At 37.7% G+C, this 26,720-nt stretch overlaps 2 protein-coding genes across 6 annotated transcripts; one reads left to right on the top strand and one right to left on the bottom strand.

The window, feature by feature from the left end:
• Positions 1 to 1,617: 1,617 nt before the first annotated feature.
• gins1 (GINS complex subunit 1 (Psf1 homolog)) lies at positions 1,618 to 4,641 on the top strand. The gene is made up of 7 exons (XM_027142163.2): positions 1,618 to 1,885; positions 3,293 to 3,357; positions 3,458 to 3,556; positions 3,680 to 3,770; positions 3,917 to 4,033; positions 4,141 to 4,215; positions 4,306 to 4,641. Exons 1-7 carry the CDS (start codon positions 1,811 to 1,813, stop codon positions 4,372 to 4,374), a joined length of 591 nt encoding a protein of 196 aa, XP_026997964.1. The 5' UTR covers positions 1,618 to 1,810; the 3' UTR covers positions 4,375 to 4,641.
• A 270-nt stretch (positions 4,642 to 4,911) lies between these two features.
• ninl (ninein-like) lies at positions 4,912 to 25,023 on the bottom strand. Of its 5 annotated transcripts, XM_027142162.2 has the most exons (29): positions 24,817 to 25,023; positions 23,327 to 23,538; positions 23,115 to 23,211; positions 22,504 to 22,676; positions 18,978 to 19,074; positions 18,749 to 18,778; positions 18,325 to 18,515; positions 17,407 to 17,562; positions 16,216 to 16,383; positions 15,671 to 15,807; positions 14,742 to 14,882; positions 14,462 to 14,636; positions 14,087 to 14,197; positions 13,873 to 13,962; positions 13,356 to 13,503; positions 13,203 to 13,262; positions 13,001 to 13,122; positions 12,527 to 12,885; positions 9,535 to 11,160; positions 8,972 to 9,076; positions 8,515 to 8,584; positions 8,136 to 8,420; positions 7,897 to 8,010; positions 7,682 to 7,816; positions 7,423 to 7,572; positions 7,021 to 7,146; positions 6,388 to 6,597; positions 5,500 to 5,613; positions 4,912 to 5,392 (listed from the first exon to the last, which is right to left on the bottom strand). In XM_027142162.2, exons 2-29 carry the CDS (start codon positions 23,507 to 23,509, stop codon positions 5,201 to 5,203), a joined length of 5,565 nt encoding a protein of 1,854 aa, XP_026997963.2. In that variant the 5' UTR covers positions 23,510 to 23,538; positions 24,817 to 25,023; the 3' UTR covers positions 4,912 to 5,200. The 5 variants fall into 5 exon arrangements, with proteins under 5 accessions (XP_026997963.2, XP_047668754.1, XP_047668756.1 ...); XM_047812798.1 differs by lacking the exon at positions 18,749 to 18,778; XM_047812800.1 differs by lacking the exon at positions 9,535 to 11,160 and having other exon boundaries at positions 24,817 to 25,017.
• Positions 25,024 to 26,720: the final 1,697 nt, after the last annotated feature.

The following is a 26,720-nucleotide window of genomic DNA, read 5'->3' as shown; positions in this document are numbered from 1 at the left end:
TATTGATTACTATCAATACTAGTCAACTATGATGCAAGATCAGAAGCTGTCTATGACCCTAGCCCACTTTCTCAGCGTTTTGAGTATCCCCATATTTTTTGTTTAGCAGTTCCAGAATTACAATTCATATCATTAATCATATCATCATATCATTTATCATATCATCATATGGTTTACATTCACAAATACTGTACAACCATTAAATGGTGTTCAAAGTCGGCCGCAGAAAAGCAATTAATGCTGAGATTTAATAAATGTAGCATCAATACACTGGCAATATACAGTGTATCAATGTGGTATTGGTGAAAAGCATAAATAAATCTCTGAGATTGCAATTCTTGTGGCTAAATGTATGATATAAATTTGTTTATTTATATAGTTTTGTCATTTTTAAGTGTAATAAGGATTCTAGATAAAAAGTCAAAAAGCGTATCTGGTGGTTTTCTTAAATTGGAATTAGGATCTACACCTATTTAAGTAAGAAAAGACAGGAATAATTATGTAGTGCAATGGGTAGCATTGTTGCTGTCCCTCTTGTGTTTGCATGAAGGTTGCATGTTGGGTCCAGGTCAGGGGTCGGCAACCTTAAACACTCAAAGAGCCATTTGGACCCGTTTACCACAGAAAAAATACCACAGGGAGCCATAAAATTCTTTTGACATCTAAAATGAAGATAACACTGCATATATCGTTTTTTACTTTTACGGAAAGTATAGAAAAAAACTGTAGTGTGTTGCATTTATGAAATAAACTGCTACCGATTAAACGCAATTTTATTTCTGCAAGCAAACAAAAATATTTTGAAGGGTTGAAGTTTACTTTCAAATAAAATGTTTAATGTATAATTGAGTCCTTCGTATTCATGACCAGGGCTCTCAAGTTTTGAAGACAGGCAAGCGTGACATCTCCAACCCCTCGCTTTTTTTCATTGGATGTTGTGTTAAATCTTACCCAGATAGTGCTATTTTCTGATTGGCTATTGTGTAGCTTCTTATTTGATTGGCTGATAAGTGTCAGGCTCGACTAAGAACTGAGACGCGCTTGATTCCTGCCCGGTTCCACAGAGACAGCGGTGCGGACTGATACATTTTGGGCACTGCGGCTTATTAAATATATGATAGTTTTTCTGCGTGAGAATACGATGTGCGGCGGGAGAGCGTGAGAAAAGACCGAAATGCGTGACTGTCACTCTCAATGCGTGACTGTCACTCTCAATGCGTGACACTTGAACGCCCTGCATGACATAAAAAATTAAACTTGCCGGCTGCAGCAAACCAAAAATGCGCCTGCTTCTGTGTGTCAGATTTCGCAAGTCAGCGGTTATGACGCATATTTTGAAATAAATAAATAAATAAATAAACACGGTTTACTTTAATGTTACAAGAGCATCGTGATCTTAGAATTTATAATTACATTTTTTTAAAAACTAACTAACAAAAATAAAAAAATTAAATTAAATATTTATTTTCCAAATCTACAGGGAGCCGCAGCAGAGGGATGAAAGAGCCACTTGCGGCTCCGGAGCCGCGGGTTTGCCGACCCCTGGTCCAGGTTTAATTCATCTCATTATGTCCTGCACATGATTTCGGTGGACCGTTGTGTAAACAAGCACTGCGTAGACCGCGGTTCGTTTTGTCCCACTAGACTTTCCGTAGTCCTCGCTGTTGTCACGTGGTGCAAACAACACATTTTGCCGCGAAAACGGTCTCTTGTAAGACGTGTAGTGGCTTTATAGCAAGAAAAACCTGAAACCCAAACAGTTTATTTGCTTGTTATTTAGTGGGTAAACTTAGCAAAGGGGTGCTTAATAATGTTTTGTGAAAAGGCAGTTGAACTTATAAGAGAACTTCACCGGATGAACGACGGCCAGTTACCTGCTTTTAACGTATGTATGGGTGTCACAGGTCACATTATAGCTGTTATTATCTAACATCATCACATAGTGACTAGTCACATACTAATACAGCCAGAGGTGTAACTTATACCCTGTTTTATAGTGTGTCCTTAAGCATATTATTATATTTCAACATCTAATGCATAATAACAATGTGATGATCACTGCCAGACATTTCTAACCATGGTGTAACAGCACTGAGCTTGTAACTTGTAGTTCAGTTCTAATATTTGTGTAGCACTTTTTACAACTGACATTGTCTCAAAGCAGCTTTACAGAACATAAACATAGAACAAAAGGTTATTATAAAGAATAATATAAAGATTAATATGATACAAAATTGAAGATTAATATTAGAGATATTTAAATGTGTTTGTATTTATCCCCAATGAGCAAGTCTGAGGCGACTCAGGTGACTGTGGGGAGGAAAAACTCCCTTGAGGAAGAAACCTTTAGAGGAACCAGACTCAAAGGGGAACCTCATCCTCATGTGTCTGACACTGGAGGGTGTGATTATAAATATACAGTCCGACAAATGTTGTGTTGAGGAGATTGTTGTCTCACGTGGAGTTGGCATCTCCTCTTTAGTATAGCAGAGTCCAACTGGTGCTGGAACTCGAGAATTTCTAAATCTCTAGATGCTGTAGAGTCACTGGGTGAAGAGAGATTAATAAACCTTTAACATCCAGGTATGTGATCTGTCTTCAGAGGAAGGTAGCGACTACATGTTCACAAAGTCGTTACGTGTTAAATGACATTTATTGAATCGTCATGATCATTGGCGGGGTGTTATATATAAGTAATGAGATTTCTAGATTAAATTTAGATATAGAATAGACTTTTTATATAATGAAAGCTTTGGTTATGATTCCACAAACTGTATAGGTATAAAATGGAGTCAAATATTTTTTTTGTTCTCTACCATATTAAGTAAATAATGTCAGTAGTAAGGCTCAAGTGGCGTAACTTTAAACCATTGCCCTGTCATTCATCCAGAGGACGCGAGTGTTAATCCTGGTGATGCAGCAGCCATCTGTGGCCGGGAGTCCGAGAAAATAAAATGGCAATTCTCTCAGGGATACAGTGGTACCATACTGTCTGTCTCTCAAGAGTGAAGTCAGTTACGCTGACAATTTTGATCATGAAACTGAGTCAGGCTTTACACACTTGATTCAGGTTGAACAAACATCTCTTGACTTGTCACCAGTTGTAATATGCAGCGGTGATGTCATCTGCAGAGCTATATCGAGTTTTGGAAAAAGTGAAAAAGTCACAAAGTTAACAACACTGAATGTGTTTGTCTTTATAACTGTCCCAATATGGGTGTCATGTTGAACAAATGTGCCATAAGATTGTCTCAATCCAAATTTAATCAACTCAAGGCTTTTGTCTCTACAGGAAGATGGCATTCGACAAGTGCTTGAAGAAATGAAAGCTTTATATGAACAAAACCAAAGTGATGTGTAAGATTCATGCCAGTACATATCTCTCAAAGTTTCTCACTATCTGAAATAGAACCACAGTATTGCTTCATAAATGAAACTTTTATTTAAATTTTTTAAGGAATGAAGCCAAGACTGAGGGCAAAACTGAGCTAATACCAACCATCAAGTTTCGTCACTGCTGCTTGCTGCGGAACCAGCGCTGTATTGCAGCCTACCTGTAAGTCATTTACTTTAAATCCTGTATCTCCAAACTAAGAAATTCATCTTACCCATCTAGCATTTTGGCAGACACCCTTATCCAGAATGACTTACCATTTTATTTCTCTCCTTTCTTTGACAGATATGACCGTCTTCTGCGAATCCGTGCTCTCAGATGGGAGTACGGGAGTGTGCTGCCCACAACAATTCGGTTCCACATGTGTGCAGAGGAGGTATATTAATAAAATATGTTCCTCTGTTTAAAGCGATGCAAAGGATATATCTTCAACGTAAACACGATTTAGACATTAGGATGTTGAAGTACAGTAATGTTCTCATTGTGAACTTCAGCTAGTTGCTTTTTCAATCTTCTGTTTAGTTGGAGTGGTTTAATCAGTACAAGAAGTCGCTGGCCACTTATATGAGGTCACTTGGAGGAGAGGAGGGTTTAGACATAACACAAGACATGAAACCCCCCAAGAGCCTGTATATTGAGGTGAGTCATGGTTATTATAAATGGACCTTTTAAAGTAAATAATTTCTTAATACATTAGAGCGCACTGCTACTGTTCCACATTTCTTCTCTTCACTGTCACTTTTCAGGTGCGCTGCCTGAAAGATCATGGGGAGTTTGAAATCGATGATGGAACAGTTATTCTCTTGAAGAAGAATAGCCAGGTGAGACCATCAGTTCCTAAATCTGTTCATTCATATACTTTAAAGTCAGATTACGTATTGCATTTACACAGAGCTTGTTTGTCTTCACAGCATTTTTTGCCTCGATGGAAGTGTGAGCAGCTGATTCGGCAGGGAGTTCTGGAGCACGTCATTTCTTAACGTGACCCCTATCTAGCTGGTTATGATAGTTACTAACTAAAGTAACATTTGTGTCAGTTAATTGTATGTATTAGAATAATTCAAAGAATTCATCAAATCAGTATCCAGGTGTTCTGCTGTGTGAAATATTTACTATCAAACTGTGCAGTGATGTGTGCAACATCGCAATCACACTGCCACCATGTCTTAATCAGCCCCCCCTCCTTTTTAAATAAATGTAATACAACAATATTTTAGAAGAATCAATAAAACTACACTTTTGCAAAACTGTCAACACAATTTATGAACATCACAGTGGATTGAACAGTAGTGCATCATGATTGTGCAAGTGTAAAGGACAATCTGTGTAACAAAAGCATACACATGAATACTGGGAATTGAGTTGATACTTCTAAATATTCAAACAACCTTCAAACATTTTCTGTGCTTGGAATGAATGTTACAGTCCTTATCATTTAAGTTACAAATGAACTAAAAGGAATCCCATTCACAAGATGCCATTATGTTTGGCCTTTTACGATTCAAAAGTCCCCTTAAATGTTTTACTCACATTATTGCCTCAGAAGAGACATCATAAAAATGTCTATGGCCTTTTTTAAAAAAAAAAAAAGGTCACATCAGTCATAGAACCTGGTATAACACCAACAAAACTTCCTGTGAGAATTATACGCGTGTTGTTGGATTCTGATCACAGTGAATCAGCAAGTATTGTGCCGTGTCTTGCCACACAAGGAGTTTTCTGTCTTGCTTTAAACATGTTCCACTTTCGAGATAAGACATTACATCTAATATACATTAAAGACTGTTAATTTGTTCCAGACACATTCTAAGTGGAAAGAGAGAGAGGAGCAATTTTTCGCAGGAGTTTGTTGAGCGCGGTCACCTTCTCCTCCAAAAGGAACGATTTCTTCTCTGCACTTTTCTGCCGCTGCTCAGTTACCTGCAAGGCCTTCATGAGCTCAGCATTCTCAATGTAGAGGTCCTTTAGCAGCAGATCGGACTTAACGTTCTTAGACAGCTAATAAGTAGAAACAGTGGACATTGGATTGAGTGTCAATCTTACCACCATAGGCACAACATAAGAATGTAACAATGGTGCATTTGGTGTTAACATTATGGACCCACCTGCTCCTTCAGCTGGTTAACCTTCTCCTGCAGCATCAGACGTACCGCCTTTAGCTTGGTTTCCACATCGTCCATCCGCTCCTGCATGTTCTCCATCACTTTCTCATACTGCTCCTGTTTATATAGAAAAATGTCTGAAGTGACACATTTGCTAATGTTTACGTTGTCCAATTGATAATGTTTCAGAGCTCAATCATCAGCTTTACCATACAGAACCATGAACATGTTGCCAATACTTAGGGAAGAAATAATACATTTATAGCTTTATTTTTGTTCTGTACTGTGTTGTTAATCATTTCAGTGTACTGTTTAATTTTAACTACTGTAGTACATACACTTGCAATGTTTTTGTTGCACCATAAATCATCCTGAATGTCTGTACATTAATATTTATTATAGCAATATATGACCTGATTTAGAAGTGTACAGTCAGAATAACTGGTGATTAACCTTACAATATTTGTCCATGATAAACAAACTTTGCTTTAATATGCTGTTTAGAAAGCAACTGGAGCAAGATTTACAGCCATCTAAAAGTGCTAGTAATGGAGCTATACTAAAGTAAATAAGCATTTTTTTTTTACTTCTGCTTATTTCTGGCCACTTTATCCTAAAGAAAAAAATGGTCACAATTGTTATAATTGTAACAATTGTTATCAACCAAATGGTCACTTGGTAATCGCGGTCACGTAGACCCTTTGTAAGTGGCGATCCTTGATGTCCTGCTGCCGCTCCCATACTAACGATTTAATCGAGTTTATTCATATAGAGTTCTAAACGTATTACCCTATGCTACGCAAGCCTTTTTAGGAATGAGCTCTTTCTGATGTATATCTTGGAGTAGAATCTGGGTGCATTTATCTGTAATTCTTACAGTGTTAAATTTACCTGTTGAAGGTTCAGCTGAGTCTTGGCCTGCTGGGCCTGAGCATGCAGCTGTACCTCCAGCTGCTGATTTTTACTCTGCTGTTCAGTCAGTTGAGTGTGTAGGTTAGAAAGCTGCTGCTGGGTATTGAAACCAATCTGTTCCTGTAACTGCTGCACCTGACGAACATGCTGTGCTTGGCTCAGTGATAGAGCAGTATTTGCCCTCAAAGCCTATAAAAAGGAGCAGAAAAATTGCTAGGATTCTTTAAGTTTTTTTTTTTTATTTTGCGTTTTATGTAAGGCTTGTCCCATTTTATTATTAATTCAGCTACAGACATGTTTAGATTAAAATAATTTATATAGTAGAAAGGCTATAAAACAAAAGATGTAAGATCATATGTAGCATCAAATATATTATATTAAAATGCTAATTTATATGGTGCAGGTCTGCAGAGTATATCCATAGGTTATGACCAATGTCAGGTTTTACTGTAAAGGACCTTCACTTTTCACGAGTCAATTAAACACTAGAGATTTACAGACACTTTTGGGGATGATAATAGATGACAATCGATTAAAGAAATAGTACCGTTTAAATAATATATTTTGCTCCCACAGCCAATAGGTTATGAAATTCATCAAGGACGTCCTTACCTGCTCTTCCACCTCCTGCTTTGTTGTCTCCAGTTCAGCCTGTTTGTTTTTTAAGTCGAGGCTTTCATATTTAAACCTCTGAAGTTCTAACTCCTGAGCATGCAGCTTAGACTCTGACTCTTTCAACTACAAAAAAATGAACACAAACCCATATAAGATGGCTTAATATCTATGTACATTCAGTTAAAACCACCACTGCAGTTGTATTTGTTTAAGAACTAGCCTCAATAAGTGGCAGCATCCTCAGAATATAGTGCATTTATATTCTGGAAATAGCCCAGAATATGACTATCAAAATATATCTATGTTCATAGGTAGATAGATAGATAATGTAAGTATATATCTTGCGTCAATTTATGAGTTCAGCAACATTCACCATTTGTTCACATGAACCTGACTAACCTTGTCTAGAAGCTCTTGATATTGTGCCTGCACACTCCTTAGTTGTTCTTGTATAGCACTGACTGCAGTTTCTTCCTGCATCCTGTGAACAAGCTGCATGTGCTCCTTCTCCTTAACAAATTCGTGCATTCTGGTTTCAAGCTCCAGAACCTGTGAAATAAATAAATAAATGAATGAATAAAACAGTAATGCTTCCTGTTCCAGATAATACAGAGTCAAATAAGCTCCATTTTTAAGTGTTATTTCCCCCAGCCCTTACCTTGGTTTGAGATTCCTTCAGGAGCATGTGTTGTGTGGACATCTCCTGCAACTGAGCTTCCTTTTCCTTGCACATTGAATAAATCTGAGAATGAAGTTGTGCTGACTGGCCTTCAAGAGTGTTAAGTTTTTCAAGCTGGTACAAAAATATAGTTTATTAAGTACAAAATAATTGCCGACCATTTTGAAAGCATAAAGTATGACGAGACTTCTCACCTTTTTATTTCGTTCTTCTGCTTCTTTTATCAAGCTTTCTTTATCCTGCTGAAGCGTTTGGTTTTTCAGGGTTAGGCTGGTCAGGGCAGACTCAACCTCTGTTAAGTGTTGAAGCTATCAAGCAAAATGTATAAAGCAAATATATTTACAGCTGACATTTTTTGTGCTTGTTTATCTGTATAAATACATGACAAAATATAAGTCCAGTTATATTATATTTAGTCCAGTTAATAAAATACCTTGTCTTTGGCTTCTTTTAGCTCTTTCTCTAGTAAGTTTTTTTCATCCTGCTTGTTGGCTTGTTGTTGTATTTTCTGTTTTTCTAGATTTCTATTTATATCTTGGAGCTGTTTAATGAAGATTGTTGTCTCTTCTTGTTCTTGACACACCTGAGAAAGCCTTTCAGTCAACATCTGCATCGTGCTTTGGTCAGACTGGAGGCGAGAATTTAACTCAGCGTTCTCGTTACTAAGCTGCAAGTTTCGCGCACTTAACTCCAAAACCTCTTCTCGAACCTTAGCGTTCTGATTTTGAAAAGGGAACACAGCTGAATGAGGACCAGGGATCATACACAATAATGTGTTTATATAAGAAACTTAATTAAGTAAATTGTCTTGCCTCGTTGTGTAACCGCTCCTCTTCTTCCTGGATTTTTATGTACTCTCTTTCGAAGTCCTCGAGTTTCTTTCTGGAAGAGCAGTTCAGTATTAAAACCACAATAAGATTTAAATCTACATTCAACTGCACCAACTTGACCATACAAAAGGCAATTTCCATTCAAATGAAAGCACAGACATCCACAAGGCCATACACAAGAGCTGAAAGTGGAATGCAGTGAAAGAAATTTGGATATTTATCCTCCATTATTATTTCAATTCTGCAGCTAAACGGAATGGACAAGCATATAATTGAAACTTTTGCTTTGTACAGTATGTATGCTGTGAGTTGATGCAAGTTCTCCTCAAAAGGATATCGTTTAATAGAAGTTACTTCATGTATTTAAAGTCATGACAAGAAAGTAAAACTTTCAAGTAATATCATCTAATAAACAGAAAATGGAAAATCGAAAGGATACCTCTTCTTGTTGACCTCCTCTTCCAACCTCATAACATCCTGATGTAAAACAGCCAACCTGTCCTTCAGTGCACTGTTTTCAGAATTAACCTCATCAAGTTTGGCCCTGGAGGTAGAAAGAAAATGTTTGACATTTAATATTAGATTCCTTTTGTGTTTTTAAATATGGCCATGAATAGACTATATAAATGGAGTCACTAATTTAAGAATATGAATAAAACACAAAATTGAGAAGGAACGATAAAAGGATTAGCTGTGAGTGGATGCAGCACTGCACATTTTGCTACCAAAAAATGTGTTAGTTATTCATGTAAAATTAAACCATGCGGCAATTCAGCAATAATGCAGTAGTTAGTAAAATGCAAGTGAAATGCAAGTGAAATGACGACTCTTGTTATAGATTCATGAAAGGTTAATGCAGATGTGATGGGTTAAATGGAATTTCATTCATGACACATCAGTGGATCCTTTGCATCCATGTTGTAGAAGCAAAACAACAAATCAACACAGAGTGGATTAATCTGTTTTCTCTCACGGTCATTTACCGGGCCGAATGTGACAAACCTGTGTGGACTTGATGGGTCCATCACTGTTTCCAGAGCAATGACCAGTCTCTCCATCTCTAGTAACTGTCCCTTCATCTGCCCTTTCTCCAATTCAAATGCTTCCTCCGCTTGACGAATTTCTGCCTGGGAGTCCATCAAAGACTGCTGCAGCTGATTAGAGGTGTTGTCTGCCTCTTCTCTTAGGAAGCACAGCTCCTTTTCCTTGTCCTCCAGTCGCTGGGTCAAAAGTTGTACCTCACCAGAGAGACTGTTGACGTATTGAAACATCTCCATCTTCTGCTGTACCTCATTCCAGAGCAAGTCTAGCTCTTTGGATTTGGCATCCAGCTGAATCCTGAGTTCTAATAATTGTTTGTCTTTGTTCTGTAATTCTAATCTCATTTCCTTGAGATCTTCTGTAAGCTTGGTTGATTCGGTTTCCATTTCCACAATCTGAGATGAAAGTTGGTCTGTGAGTTTTCTATAACTGGAGTTCTCTTTCAGAAGGTGGCGTTTCTCTTCTTGTTCTGAGTTTAGTAGGGTTCGGAGTTGAGTAGCAGAGTCTTGCTCCTTGCTTAGAGCATTCTCTAGATTCTGTACAAGATCATTTAACTGATCCCAGTCCTCAGAGAGATTTTGAAACTTTGCCCGAAGGTCATTCACGACATTGCCTTGACTCCTTAGTTCCTCCATAAGTCTGTCTCTGTCCATCTCCACTGATCTTAGCTCAGAATCCTGTCTTGACAAATCTTCATCTCTGCTTTTCAATGCTTCTTGGGTTTTCTCTAAGTTTTCTTTAAGTTCATTAAGTTCCTTCCCTTGCTCTTCAAGCTGTTTGTGTTGGCTGTTAAGTGCAGATGTCAGATTATTGCAGTTTACCTGAATTCTTTCCTTTTCATCTTGTACCTTCTCCAAATCAATTTTCATGCGATCCCATTCCTCTGAAAACTGACAAAGTTTAGCAAGAAGCTCTTCTTCTCTCTTTTTGTACTCGATAAGACTCTGTTCAAGCCGAGACACCTTGCCAAGAAGAGCTTCCTCTTTGTTTTTCTCAAACTTTTGTGAAAGCTTCCTTTCACGTTCAAAATTAAGTTTGCGCTCTAGCTGAGACACCTTACCAAGAAGCTTTTGCTCTCTCTCTCTCTTCACGTCCATCTCCCTCTCCTTAGCATGCAGTTCTGAGGTCAGACTCTGGATGAAGGCATCCTGGGCTTTCATTGACATTGTGTTGTCCTCCAATTGAACGCACATCTCTTCCAGCTTGTCTTCCAACTGCCTCTGCAACAAGAGTGATTCCTCCTCTGCTCTACATTGTAGTTCAGCCTGATCTTGCATTTTGCAAATACACTCCCTCAGCTGCCGGGCCTCTTCCTCGTGCTTTTCCTCCAGCTTCTTCTTTTCATAAGCAGCATTATTGCAGATCTGTGCCTGCTCCAAACCTAAACGCTCAGCACTGTGTTGCCGTTCCGTGTGCACCTCTTGCTCAAGCTCTTCCACTCTGGCCTCCCATGCATCCATTTCCCTGCAGTGTTGCTCGGTCTGTTCCTGCAGCCGAACTCGCTCACCATGCAGCTGATGCAGCAGACTGTGTTGAGCCTCGCTGAAGTGAGCCTTGATTTGTGATATTTGTTGCTCCATCTCCTCCCTGGTACAGAATAAGGTGCTAACTTTTTATATTTGCATATCTGCCATGGTGGAAATGCCAGGGACACCAGTAAGGAAATAGATATAAAGTGAAATATAAAAAAATCAAAAGGGGGAAAAGCATGCATAATGTGAGTGAATTACATAAATAGGGAAAGGATTATTTGAGGGTTTTTTTTATTTTTTATAATTGTGACTGCTGTCTCAATAATTGAAGCTGTCTAATATTATTAAATATTATTAAAATACTAATATTTAACTAATTTTTTTTAGAATCAAGTAAGGATTGTGCAATTATGGTTACTGTTATATCATTTTTAAGTAAATTATTGTAGAGACTGTTGCGAAATATACTATAAAGGCCTAATTAGTTATCCAGTGGGCTAGATAAATGTGTAGGTTTAAATGATTAAACAGATTTTCATTCAAACTTAAAAGGTTGAGTGATGGGCATGTGCAAATAAGTATTTTCTGACTTTTTTTATTTTTTATTTTTTTTATAAGAGGTAAAAAGATGCTTTATGGTATTATCTTTACTGCTGTACCTCAAATTTGTCCCAGTGTATTTAAATTGTAATTCACCTTCTATGCATCTTTTGTTTCACCTGCAGATTCTGAGACCACAGAACATCTGGGGACACCCACCCAGTGTTGTAATGTAACGGAGTACAAATACTTCGTTACTGTACTCAAGTAGAAATTTCACGTATCTGTACTTTACTTCGCTATTTAAGTTTGTCAACTTTCACTTTTACTTCACTACATTTCCTAGATAAAATGTATATTTTTACTCCGATATATTTCCACTGAGCATCTTCATTACTCGTTACTACAAAATAAAATCAAAAGAAATGTACGACTGCAATAAGGGAGGTTTGGCGAATCACTGCTCCTAGATTGCATAACGCAGCTCCGCACACACTATTTTAGCGTAATGTTGCCAAAGGAGCAGGAAGCACAACTGAAACTGCCATGGAAGTGCATACTGGAGGAGCTCCTGTTATCATAGATGACCACCCCGACGATAGTGGTGAACTTGGTGAACAGGGTGAAGATAACGTTATACACCCGTGGCCGTATTTGCAGGAAATGTTTCTGTACATTGGAATGAAAGATTCTTCCTACCGGATGAAGTGCCTTTTATGCCTACCGAAAATCACTGAAATTTTACTTTTACTTCAAATACTTAAGTATTAGAAAATGACTTTTGATACTTAAGTACAGAAAATATCAGATACTTTAAGACTTTTACCTTTTAGAATATTACTCAAGTAACTTTCACTTCTACCAAAGTTTTGTTCCTAGTATGATACTTGTACTTTTACTCAAGTATTGCTTTCTAGTACTTTATACAACACTGCACCCACCTAACAAGTAGTACTTCCTGGTTCATTTTCAGCTCAAGCTCTGCCTCCAGCTGGTCCTTCTCTGAGGTAAGGCGATGCACAATGTTACCAATCTCACGGGCGTAGTTCTGCTCCAGTTCCGCCTGCTCCCGCTGAAATCGACGCTCCTGTTCAGGTCTCCAAGCCATGGCTTCACTCTTACTCTTCAGTTCCCCTTCCAACCTCCCCACACTCTGAATTAGCTGTTCAATCCGCTCCTCTGCCAGAACCTTCTGGTCCTCTAGTTCACTAATTTCTATCTTAAGTCCATGGGCAATCTCCTTACGCTCAACCTCCATGTTCTGCTTCATCAGCTCTATGGTACGTTCATAGAAGTTTACCTGCAAAGTATACAAAGCACAAACTGTTTCTCTATGTATACAACTTCATTCTGACCAAGATCATATTTAACAGATGCTTCTCCTTGTTTCATCATATTCATTTTTGTATCTTTACCTTGGTCTCCAGCTGGATCTTCAGGTCTTGGATCTCTTGCTCATATCTTTCCTTGAGTACCTCCATTGCTAGCTCGGTCTCAATACTCACAGTCGGGGCTATACTTTCCAATGAACCCAAAGCTGTCAACATATGAATTACATTGTAGTTTATTTCCCCACCATAATTTGAGAAAATAAATGTTATTTCCTTAATAACTTACCATTCTTTTTAGTGCATTTTTTTATTTTAGGAGAAGAGCCTCTTTTTGATTCCAGGTCATCTAGAAGTGTTATAGATAATCAGGTTTTTAACTGAACCATGTCTCAGTGTCTGGAATTTACTGTTGTTAAAAGACCTTTTTGAATATCTTTACCAGAATCAGAGTCGGTGGTTAGTGGCTTGCTGCTAGACCAGGTAGGAGCAGAAAACCTGTCCCTTGATTGTCTTGTTTTCTTTCCTGAACCTTGATTTTTCAGTACTTCCAGCTCAGAGCTCAACTCGTCATTCCTGTCTTGCAGCTCCTGTTGTACACAGATGGCATCATTCGAAGGATGTAAACAACAGCGAAACCAACAGCGAAACCAACTAAAACTGAATAAGAACACATTGTTTTAACTTTACAGCAGCATCAAAAAAGTTTAAATGGATACATGAACACAGTGCACTTCCTTTAGCAAGTGCTCACAATTAGATTTAATGGTACAGCTATATTACACTCAAAACAGTTTAAAGAATTAGCTATTGAGTATAATGTGTAGAAGAACCATTTACTCTGAAAACAAAAATTCCATTTGAATCCAAGGCATTTAAGCCTACAAATTGCAAACAAGGCACCATTTATTAAATATGTATCTAAATAGGTACCAATTAGCACACAAAAACAAACTTACCCTGCATTGCAGTTCATACCGCTTTATGATCCCTGAGAGATGCTCCTCTCGACTTATCAGTCCTGCACCATTTGGATCTAAATCCTCATACTGTCAATCATAGCAAGCACAATTATATCACTAGTCACAACTGTTCAGATCGTTACCTACAAAAAAAGATTAAGGCTGAGCTAGGTCAAACACCTGAGGGGAAACAAGAGACAAAACTGCTGACCTTGTCCTGCAGTACATGGTCTAGATCCTTCTTAAGTTTAGAGATGGTGCTTTCAGCTTCGGACAGCTTCCCTTTCAGGGCATAGTTCTCCTCCTCTAGACGACTGTTCTCCTATCAAGTGAGATTGCCAAATACTTAACCTGACACCACATCACACAGAAATGTACACCACTCACCATGAGCGGGCAGCTACTAAATGAAGGAAGCCAGAACAGTATGCAAAGAGTGAGAAGGGTGGGTGGGTGTATGTTGGAACAACAGACAAAGGGATATAAGGCTCTCGTTTTCTCCTGAGGAATAGTAAAATACTGAAAAGATAGAAAAGGTAGATAGAACTACTTTAACAGAACTACTTTAACTATAATCCTAGATCACCTTAATGGCAGTAGTGGCTTCTTCCTGCAAATTGGCTTCTTGCCCTTTGAGAAGTTCTACTTCCTCCCTCAGCTTGTCTCTCTCCTTCTCCAACTGTTGAAGTAGCACCTCGTTCTCTTGCTCCGTTTCGTTTCTCAGTGCACTTAGTTTTTCCCTGAATTCCTGCTCCATATCCCTTAACCAAAGAGAAATATGTGTCTTATATTTATAAATTAACAGATTTTTTTTCTAATGAATTCATTTTAAACTTGTATATTTGTCATGTATAAAAGCAGCTTACTTGATTTTAGACTCATTAAGTGACTCTATGGTGGCATGGCGGTCATCAATCTCTCCGACCAGCTGTAGGTTACGACGCTCAGTCTGTTCTAATTGTGCCTTGGCCTTGTCTCTCTCCTGACAGGCCTGATTTGCCAGCATGCTAAATAAAGAACAGATACAAGAAACACCCCATCAAGATATGACACAATGGACAAAGGACATCAAAAGATTTAATAAATAGGAGCCATTAACTTTCATCATCATCATATAAACATACTGTAGAGGTAGGGTGTAGCAAACATTACTCTTCCAAATTCAGGGTAAGATTTGCCAGACAAGTGGCAGATCAGCTATAGGTAAAGAAAAAGTCCGGCATAAAATGTAAGACCATCTAACCACTCCTAATGTATGTATGTTTACTCAACATCCCTTTTTCGATTTGGTGACAGGTTGCACAGTTGCACTTTATGTGGCTAAGACTACTTACATGTCCTTAGCCCTGTCTTTGTTTTATGTAGCACCTTGATCCTGGAGAAACATTGTCTCATTTCAACCATTACTGCAACAGCTATATATGGTTGAAATGACAATAAAAGCTTCCTGACTTGACTCTTTTCTGATAGAGTAATCTCATCTGGGAAGGCTTCTCACTAGTTTTTGGACTGTGGCTGTGGGGATTTGATATCAGGTGAGGAGGTCTGATGCACAGTCAATGTTCTTACTTCATATTTTACAAAGATTCGGGCCTTTTAGTTACATTTAAAGAAAGTTTTCTGCTACAGCAATCAAAGACATTCTAGACAATTCTAGGCTTCCATCTTAATGCAACAATTTACAGAAGGCTCACATTTAGGTGTGATAGAGGTCAACATAGTTTTGCCATAAAGTGTATTTATCAGTAATTTGTGGACAGTTTCCAAAAAATAGATGGGAGTTTCTGAAACCTACTGAAGGAACTGGATCTCATCCTTGTAGGAGAGGAGTGCAGCCTGGTGGATGCCGTTGCCACTGACCAGCAGCTCATTGTCCAAGGCAAGAGTGAGATCGGCCAGGCTAAGCCGTTCTTCCAAAGAGAAATCCAATGTCTGCATGTTGGTTTAAGAAAGTATTACACTGGAATTATTCTTACAATACATCTGGTTTTAAAAATATGGTTTTAATTTTATATGAGAACATTGACCACATTCTATATCTTACAGTTGCTATGTTGTAAAATACACAACTTTTAAAACCCAATATTTAGTATGAAATTAAAACATCCTAGATCACTAATTTCATCATGGAACACGCATTCACTTATGTTTGCCCGATATTTACAGGAAATACAGTGGTCATCAATAATCATACTAGCCTACATGAGCTTATCAAGAGTGAAAACATATCCTCATATTAGTTCAAAGACATTTAGTAGTCTAGAAAACCAAGTTGTTGCTTAAGTAATTTTACTCAAACACACATACAAAGACAAATATATAGACAAATCTAGTTCTGACCTGAAGGATATCTCTGCTGTTGCGAATTCCTTCTTCATTCCAAAAGGTGATGACACTCTCGGGACTGGTGCAGCCTGAGCCATCATCCAGCCGAGTGAGCAGTCTCTGACCCACTGTAGCAGAGAGCAACGAGGGTGAGGTGGAGCGCAAAACACGCTCCTCCAGGTCCTGAGATATCACAGATAATGACATTACAGACAGCACAGTTTCACTGTTTCTCCCCAAGAATAATTAAAATAAAAAATAAAAAAACACCTAAAAAGAACACTGAACAATTCAGGTTTGAGCTGTGGAGTTTCAAACAAGAGCACAGTTTTACATAGCACAAAAATGCTTGTGTTGTAAGCTGTAAGCTCCTTAAAATGGCTTGGCCTACTTTTAGAACAAATCAAAGCATTCATATTACATCCACAACATGAGTGAATTGCATTTTTTTTTAATTTAATCTTTTCTTTACTTTCATTTCTAATTTCATCATGTATTTGGCTTCTTATATTAAGTTCTGATTTTAGAAGGATCTGAAAATAAAAAGCATGTTGGGCCAATGGCTTTTGATAATATCAAAATATATAATATCAATATAAATCAATATACTATCTATTAACAAAATCACCTCAGAAAAGTCCAGAGTGCTATCACTGTAAAATTCAATATTGTCTTGAAGTCCCCATGGATTTAAATGGAGTCCAGATAAGATTCCTGAAGTGCAATACATTGTGCTCATGCTCCACATGATTGTGGTTATAGAAATCCATTCTTTGTTATGTTCAGAGGGCTACAATCCAGAGAAAACTCCACCTTCCCAGTTAACTTAATTACTTCCAGCATTTGCAGGCCTCAGTTATTTGGCCTGGTATTGGAGCTGTTTAAACAGTGCTATTTGGCTCAAGTAAGTATTTAGCTGGTTAGATTTTCTGCCTGTATAAAAATCCAACATACTAAGACCACATTAATATTACATGTGTGATGCTTTAATCACAGATTAATAATTTTAAAGGAGCATGTAGAAGTCATTAAATTGCCCTTTCCACTGTCTGTCATTTTTTAAAACTCATGTAGCAAATAGTAGAATAAACATGTCTAATTAATGCATAAAAATCTACGTATACATTAAAGTTATAAATCTGGGGCATTGTGTAAAACTGCATTACTCAACTCGGGCTTTTGAAAGCTGGCTGTAAGTGTACTGACCTGTGAGAAAGAGCATCGGGCATTGAGACGGGCAGGGGTGGATGCAGCTTTGGGTTCAGGCAAATCTCCATGTATAAACAAACCACTCTGGAACTCAGTAAGGCTCACTCTCCCATCCTGGTCTTTGTCTAGTTTCCTGAAGAGATTATCTAACTCCTGTGTACAGAAATATGAGTAAAACAAATTTGTCAATAAAAAAAATAATTCTTGAAGATTTGCATGCCATTATTTGCTTAAGACAGGTTATATTCTTTATATATTCTTACTATAAGATTATGAACAGCTGCACATTATAAGCCAAATAACATAGGTTTAACTTGATTTTATCAAATATTTTAGACAGTTTCCATTACCTCTTCCTTTATTCATTATCCCTATTATCAGCATAGGCTAAATAAATACAACTGAGGAAATTAACTTTCATATTCTGTATGCACAAGCTACCAAATACTTGGCATTGGCTCTGCAACTCTAAACAACAAGGAAAAATGGAATGCCATCCTACTAATCCACAGAGAGGGACTATGGTTGCTGTACTTTGTTCCACGGATGCTTGTGGCACTGCAAGGAATTGTTCTTGTAAACTAATATCAATAAGGCAAACAATTTTGTCTGCACAGGGAACTGGAGCAAAGCCTTTTATAAAGAAGTCACAGGAATGTTTATGGGACACAGAAGACACTGGATGGAATTGCAAAATAAGGTATTTACATTTACACAAGAAGGTATGGACTTGCTGGGAAATTCCCCATAAGTGTTGTGATGAAACAAAATCCTTTTTTGAACCCGACACATTATACATCATAGAAATCAGCATGGTGAATGTAAACCAAACCTTTTTTTTTTTTACTTTTACTATCTACAGTGACTTCCCCGCATTTTAGGTTGCTCTGGTTATGTACATTTGTTTGACTGTACCTCAGATTGTAGATCTTTAAGGCCAATGTGGTCACATACTAGCAACAGCTCTTGCTTGTTCAGTGAGCCTCCGGTGCCAACCCCCAGCTCCTTCCAAACCGCTTTCACCTGCTCATCTGTTATTTCCTGGCATGGACCAGTGGAGTGCTTCCGACTTCCTGAGCTGTCTGGCTTCCATCGCTTTAACTGGCCTGGAAGATGTTTATAATTTTGCAGTATTTAAGAATGACAGTAAATAACTTGAATAATAATATTCAAGATTCTGAACTGTTTCTAGGTCTCATAAATGAAAGCAGATCTGTGATATTGCCCACGCTTTGTACAAAAGGTTTGTCCTCATGCCTAATCTCTTCTACTGAAGCATGAGTTCAGATGACACTCTGATGGCTTTGATATAAAATGGATTATAAGGTTTTGCACAAACCTGTGTAGTCTGTGCCAGCTCGAAAGCACACTGTCATTAGAGCACAAAAGACATACCAAATACTAAAAAAATTGTGAATATTTGTGTAAGTATTTCAAAGATTCAACTTTTCACACAAACTCTTGTTAATCATATAGTATATAGCGATTTAACTGTCAAATTACAGATAAAACAAGACAATATGCTGAGACAGTTATACAATACTACAGAGAGTAACCATAAAACTTACCTTGTGCCTCAAAATGAAGTGAGTGATGAATGGCACTTTGTTTTTTCCCCCTGCTTGTTTCCTTGTTGCTCCCTGTGTCTTCATCAGACTTCAAACTCTAAAATATGTATGTAACAGTTTATCAAACATTCTTTCATAATGAAGTTTCATAATTGTCACTGCTGTATTAAACATTTTTGTTGGTGCCAATGAATCTGCACCATAGAGTTCTAGAGTAAAGATTGCAGCATCATGGATTTAATCCACTAATGGCATTAAATATAGTGCCAAACTGCCAACATTACTTTTGTTACAGTGAGCAAAATACCTCTGAGACAGCAGAATTATCTCTGCTTCATCATGCAGTCCCTGCAACCTTGAATATTGTTTTGTTCCTGAATGTCCCTTTAGGGTAATTGTTGGATTTAGGATGGAATAATGTAGGCCTTTGTCTTAACATGTAAAACATGTTCAGTGGGTAGTACCCTTTATGTTTCGTACACTATATGACTACAAATTTGCAGACAAGTGACAGTATTATTCTATTGTTCTTTTTGAATGTCACATTCCAGATTAAATCCTCTGGGAAGGTTTTCAGCTACATCAGGGATGTCCAATCTTATCTAGAAATGGCCAGTGTGGGTTTTCATTCCAATCAAACAGGAGCCACATCTGATCCCACCTGATTCATCAGTTGATCTTGGCTTTCAGTAAACTCAGATGTGGCTTTAGCTTGGATGGGATGATAACCCACACCGGCACTTCCTGTTGATGACAATAAGACTGAACACCCCTTCACTAGATTTTGGGGTGTGGATGTGGGGATTTGTCCAGTCAGAAACAAGAGCATTAGTGAGGTCAAGCACTTATTTTAGGGTGAAAAGGCCTGAGGCACAGACAGTACTCTATTTAATCCCAAAGGTGTTCAGTCAGTCTAGGTTCTGTGCAACCCACTCAAGTCCTTTTGCTCCAGACCTTGTCTTCACAGAGCTCATTTTGTGCACAGGTGGATTGTCATGCCGGAACAGTTTGAACCTTAATGGAAGCTGCAGTGCTACACCACAAATTGTGGGCTTCAGTTGTCTTCAGGGCAACAGTTTAAGAAACATATGAGTGTGATTGAAAGGTGTCCACAAACACTTGGACACGTACTCTATTATTTGCTGTCACCTTCCAGTGGTGTATTATAGGTCACTTATCTGAGAAATGTAATACCAACAGAAATATTACATCCACAATCAAGGAAATCACACAATATTCAGGAACTATTGTTGGTAATGGTGGGAGGTGATTTGTATGCATTTAAGTAATTTAATATGCATCTTTTATGTGGAAAAATGAAGGTGGTTGTTGACAGAATGAAGACATAACACAGTGACTTTTTTAAACTGTGGGTTTTACACATGTAGCTTAATCCCCGTGTCACTGCGGTGAATGGAGGAAACACTCATAGAACACATCATTCCAGTCACTGTTCAGCTTCCATCCATGCATGATAAAACACGCATTACATAACTGTTCACTAACAGTGTTTCAGCAGACAGTATGGAGTATTTGTCTTTTCTGTCCCTGCCATATACAGGTAGTTTCTCACTTCCTCCAACATCTGTATTCACCCAGTCCTGCAGTCTCTCTCTTCTCACTCACAATAACACTCTTTTTTAACTTTAGCTTTGTAGGTAATTCACAATGTTTGTCACTATAGAAACTAAAGCCTCTACAGTGTTGAGAACATTTTAATCTACATAATATATGCCATAACACCAATTATATCCACTGAACACAGAGAAATACAAACAATATGTAACTGCACATGCACTTGTTAATGCTGTTTCTACCCTCCTAAAAACAAACAATACTAAATTACTTCCAGCGTCTACTTTCTTCAATTAAATTAAATTAAATTAAATTCTATTTAGCTGCCTAACATGCTAAAACTGTATTAAATCTAAAGTGTGAGTTACAATAAACATAGTAGGCTGAAATGCGTCCGTTTACTCTAACTTACATGTTTAAACCACTTAAAACTGACAATAAATATATGATCTTGGACCTGGTAATAAATAAGTAAATAATGGTATAAAATGTCTGTGTATAACTGTTACATAAAATCTTATAGTAAATCATATTATATAAAAAGCCTTTAAAATTATTTCCCACTACAGTTATTTACATAACAAGAGCAGCTCCACTGAACATTCCAAGAAGATATGAAATCTCTGATTACTGATCCTGTTCCTCCACAGAAACTCACAGTATCGCATAGTTTTTACCCTTTATGCTTGTTTCTGATTCTTGTTGAAGTTAAACCCAAAATGGTGTAATCATCTTATGATTAAACAGCTTTGTTAGCTGTTTAAATGATCATGTTTTTGGTGAAATATGGCTTTGAATGTTCCTCTTTACCACATTACATATTATTCCAAAGAAAGTGGTTCAAAATCCAAGTTGTCCCTCATGCTGCTAGTCTGTGCCAGCTGGGTTACATAAAAGCCCTACATATTTCAAAAATGCAGAGACAGAGAAATGGAGGAACTTTGGTATGCAAATATGTGTTTCTAAAATGAGAGACCAGCAAACCTGATTACAGTGTATCACAGGCTTGTTACGCACTCAAAATGTGTCTTCACCCTGGTCTCCACCCATACCAACCAAACAAGACTTTTAATCTAAACATTTAAATCCAAATCACTATAACTAACAGATAATCATACAGCACTAAAATTACACTGGCTTAAATGAAGCCTGTTGTATAAACAGCAGACAAATGATGTTCCCTTTTTGCAATGTGATTGACTTGTGGAACAGTGTGTGTCCTGAGAGAAACTCCTCTCACCGCGAAAGACAAATTTTTCCATGAGAAAAGTGTTCCTAACGACCACTGTTGGGTTAAGAATGTCTTAACACCCTAAACAATGCTGTTGTAAGTCTCCCTCCCCCTTCACGCATTGACATGGCTGCATCTCATACAAAGAGGCTGTTACAGTTACCTCTAGCAGATAACACCTTTAGTATTTAGGGATTTGGTAATATAACGCCCACAATAAGATAATAGAGCTCGATTGCAGGACGGGTTCTACCACACATTTTTTCTTAATGCAGACTGTCAGTAAATAAAATATATCCAAGGAAAAATTGAGTAACACAAAGGACCCATTTTACCAGTGCTCTTGCACTGTAGATGCAGAGAGAAAAAAATGTAAACCATTCTTTGATCCAAAGCCAACAGCAACACTGAGGATTTGGTGAAGGTGGAGGTTGAAGAAAAGGCAGCCACTTGCACATTCCAAGTTACCACACTTCCTGAGTAGCGAGCAGCTGTGCTCACACTCCCGTTGTGCTTTAGTCAGTCAGAACTCTGCTTTTTACCCACACTTCTAAAAGAAACCTTGAGCATTATCCCATACAGACTCTAAAATTTTAAACCTGTATGACTACAACACACTGTTCCATTTTGAGACACACAGACCTATAAATATTTAAACAGTCTCTGATAAGATAAGAATAATATCCTTGAAACCAGACTGAGAGTGTGAGTGAGTCTTACTTCTACACTCTCCAGTGAGGTGGAGCGTCTGAGCTTGGCCCTCCTCACACCTGTAGAGGGGGTCTCATCCTTCTCCGTCTCATCCGTCAGCACTGAGGTTGTTTTATCGGGTCGTGACCTGCGTCCATAGCGTTTGGTCCCCTTCACAAACTTTGGGCTCACCTCCTCTACGACTAATATTGTTAATAAACATCATGCAGTAAAGACATACAAGATAAGAGGACAAGAAATGAGTTTTTATAAAAGCAGACTCTGGGTATAAAATAAGCTCAAGACGTTACATCGATTATTTTAGAGGATATCTGCAGAAAGTCATCATAGCTTACAAGATGTCATCTGTATCAGAATAAAAGTGAACAACTTAAACTCATCAATGATGGCTGGTTGAATATCTAATCATTTATTTTGATCACATTAAGTTGCACTTGCCATGTCACACAATAACAGATACTGACATGATCCAACCTCATTAAGAATATATTTCCTTTTATATATTATATTATATATTAACTGTTACACATGTAACTGCATGAACAAGTGTTTTTTGGAATGATTATTTTTTTTGTAGGCCAACACACTTTTACACTGTAATTAAATATAGAAAGATGTACCTGGCTCAAGGTAGCTGCTTTCCTCTTCAGATGTTGAAAAGTCTAGTGATCTGGAGAGCACAGCTACAAATCCCTCCTTGAACTCTTCAAAATTCACCTGGAACCATAAACAAGAGATTAGTAATATTCTTCTATACTATAAGCAAAAGTGTTTTTCAAAGTAGTTTTAACATTGGCTAGCACAGGTTTCTTAAGACGTTATGCATTATCACCCTTGCATAATGTTGTGGCCCAATCAGTATGTCCAAAAGAAGAGGTAGATGAGCATCCAAGCCCAGCTTGTGGCACAGTGCAGTGAGCTCTTCTTTGTCCAAGTAACCCGTGCCTGTAGTGTCACAACTGTCAAATTCCTCTTTCAGCTGAGTCACATAACGGTTCTGTTCATCCTCATCCATTCCACCACATACTGTGCACCCTGCTTAACCTATGGATGAAGGCAAAATATCAGTTTCAGAGATAGTTAGATTTTTGCAATGTCTTTCACTGTGTTACCTGTTATTATAGTATGACCGTGATTCTGTCTGTATGTGATGAGAAGAATGAAAATAACAGCCTAACTGACTACACGAGGTAGATAAATTGCAGATATCTTATAACTCATTCATTTTCTACCGCTTATCCGAACTACCTCGGGTCACGGGGAGCCTTTGCCTATCTCACGCGTCATTCGGCATCAAGGCAGGATGCACACCCTGGACGGAGTGCCAACCCATCGCAGGGCACACACACACTCTCATTCACTCATGCAATCACACACTACAGACAATTTTTCCAGAGATGCCAATCAACCTACCATGCATGTCTTTGGACCGGGGGAGGAAACCCCCGAGGCACGGGGAGAACATGCAAACTCCACACACACAAGGCGGAGGTGGGAATCGAACCCCCAACCCTGGAGGTGTGAGGTGAACATGCTAACCACTAAGCCACCGTGCCCCCCTTTATCTTAAAACTAAAAATGCAAAATTAAAACACAGAGTATCAGAGGTTTTCAAGACTCTAGTCTTTTGTAACTGCTTAATATAGTATATGTTAGGGCTAGTATATCTTTCCTTGCGATATAAACCCAAACACTTATAGAAACAGTTGTCTTACTACACTTCACCTGAAGTGATACTAATTAGGGCAGCTAGTTAATTCAATGTATGCACCTAAATTTGGACCTAGTCATCAAAAAAGGAATGAAAATGGAATCTTTTGGTTCTTTAATTACATTTATTTGTTTAACATCTGTGGGGTTTGTTATTAAGCCAAGTGTCCTCACAAAGATAGCTGGTTGACTCCAAGATAACATCATACACACACACACACACACACACACACACACACACACACACACACACACACACACACACACACACACACCATGAGAAAGGGATCAAGAGTGCACATATTTGCTTTAACACGTGTATGAAGTACCTTCGACAGAAAAGTTTAAAGCGTGTTACACACAACTATACGTGTATATACGTGCGTTTCCCATGATGTATTGCGCGAAGCCTGAACGCTTCACCATGGAAACGAGACTCGACTGTACCAAAAACAAAAGCCTGATCAGCAAGAAAAACTTCTTTTGTTTGAAACAGTTAGTTTCAGGAGCAACACTGAACTCCTCAAACCTCTCGGAGCAAATGCGTGGGCGATCTGTACTCGAAAATATGCACACGTAACTGGAACATAGTGAAACATGAGTCCATCTTACCGTGTTTACTGGACCGACCCGTTACTTTCAATAAAAATCCTCTGCTTTATCCCACAGCGCATCTCCTATAACTATAGTGATAAATTCCACATATAATCCACAGAAAAGTGAGCAGGACAGTGTTTACGGACACAGACACTGTACTGAGGCTCTCTTGCCTACAGTTAGATAGTTAGTTAGTTAGTTAGTTATTGCCCATTCAGTGATGCTGGTGTGCAAAAGAACACAGAAAACACACAAGCTGCTCAGCAGCCCCTATCGGCCAGGCGGAGAATAGTGTGGAAAGTCTGTGATCAGTGGCATTACACTGCATGGAGCACTCAGACATTGTAAAATGTGACGGAACAAACAGTTTTATACACCTTTACTGATTCTCAGACACTTATGTAGGGTAAATAGCTAACCTAAGTGCATATGATGAACTATCTTAGACATTTCATATACTTTCTGAAATGTACAAGCATTGCTGATTGTGACTGTGGCCATGTAAGATAAGATAAGATAAGATAAGATAAGATAAGATAAGATAAGATATACCTTTATTCGTCCAACAGTGGGAAAGTTTTTACGTTAAAGCAGAAAAGAAGAAATATGCAAATATAATGTAGAAACATAGTACAAATATATAATGATACGTTGTATAAATACAAAAGAATAAAATGTGTATTAGGGTGACTAAACAATATAAACACGTTATTTTGTTAAGCAATATTTACTATAAGCAGCCTGATATATGCTCAGTGCCATCCAAGTACAAATTAAGACGATTGTAAAGGAGCAGGACTATAATATACATCTGTCATAGTTGAAGTATGAAGATTGAATTAGCAGAGCAATAACACGGCAGTACATAAAATATTACATGGCGTCAAACATCAGAGATGAAAAAAAGACTAATTTTTGTTTTCTATCTATCACCTACCTACCTACCTACCTACATAACTACCTACCTACATAACCATCCATCTATTTATTTAGATTTAAATATATAGATAAGTAAATATCCATACTTCTATGAATACTTTTTATGACCTTGTTTTTGTATTTCTCCCCATTCTTATCCTTATATTATCTATATTTATTCTATTTACATGTACTTCCAATCTAATCTAAGTTTATGTACTTAGATATTATGTAGTCTCATTCTATGATTTTGCACCATATGACATAACAAAGCCAAGGTATGTTGCAAAAAGTGCTGACTCACAAAATTCTCATTAGCTCCAGGCAGGAAAACATGCACTGTGAAATTGCTTAAATTACCAACTTGTTTCATGATGCTGACTTCTACTAAACTGGAAGTAATTGTTTGCAAGTATCCAAAATTCGGTAATTAAAACACTCTTTGCAAAAAGAAAATAAAAATAAAAATAAACATAGACTACAACAAGACCTAAACCAAAACACGAGACACATACGGCATGGTTAACCGAACATATCAAAACATGGATAGAAAAAGGTGAATTTCAGCACATATACAGTTAACTGGCACTGCTGAACAAAATACAAGACTTTATTACATAGGAATTACATAATACTCATGTATCAAATGATACCAAAGGCAAGTTACAGTTAAATCACAGTCTAAATAAATTTCGGAGAATTTATATTTAATTATATAGCATCAGAGTTTGTCACCACATTAGTGAGTCATACGTCATCTATTATCTATGAACATAACAAGTACATGACCCTTATAAGTGAATATACATTATTTGTGTGCTTTTCCTGATATTGGTATTAGGAAAAAAGTGACAATGCATTTTTATTTACAGTTTTGTTCTTCAAATCATCATAGTATGGTCATTATGACTTATTTATTTCACCTGCATTTTAATCATGATTTTGACTTAACATGCATTTCTGTCCAATCCAATACTAACCATTTTCACACTGTTTTTAGC

This window comes from Tachysurus fulvidraco, chromosome 4, assembly GCF_022655615.1.
Source record: "Tachysurus fulvidraco isolate hzauxx_2018 chromosome 4, HZAU_PFXX_2.0, whole genome shotgun sequence".
NCBI lineage: Eukaryota > Metazoa > Chordata > Actinopteri > Siluriformes > Bagridae > Tachysurus > Tachysurus fulvidraco.
This window is presented reverse-complemented; position numbering and strand designations above follow the sequence as displayed.

Coding starts and splice junctions, on each gene's coding strand:
- gins1 (XM_027142163.2), top strand. CDS start 1,811: ATGTTTTGTGAAAAGGCAGTTGAACTTATAAGAGAACTTCACCGGATG. Junction 3,557..3,679: donor CGCTGTATTGCAGCCTACCT/GTAAGTCATTTA, acceptor TTTCTTTGACAG/ATATGACCGTCTTCTGCGAA. Junction 3,771..3,916: donor TCCACATGTGTGCAGAGGAG/GTATATTAATAA, acceptor TCTTCTGTTTAG/TTGGAGTGGTTTAATCAGTA.
- ninl (XM_027142162.2), bottom strand. CDS start 23,509: ATGGATGAGGATGAACAGAACCGTTATGTGACTCAGCTGAAAGAGGAA. Junction 19,075..22,503: donor CCTCACTGGAGAGTGTAGAA/GTAAGACTCACT, acceptor TACATATTTTAG/AGTTTGAAGTCTGATGAAGA. Junction 17,563..18,324: donor TTAAAGATCTACAATCTGAG/GTACAGTCAAAC, acceptor TTCTGTACACAG/GAGTTAGATAATCTCTTCAG.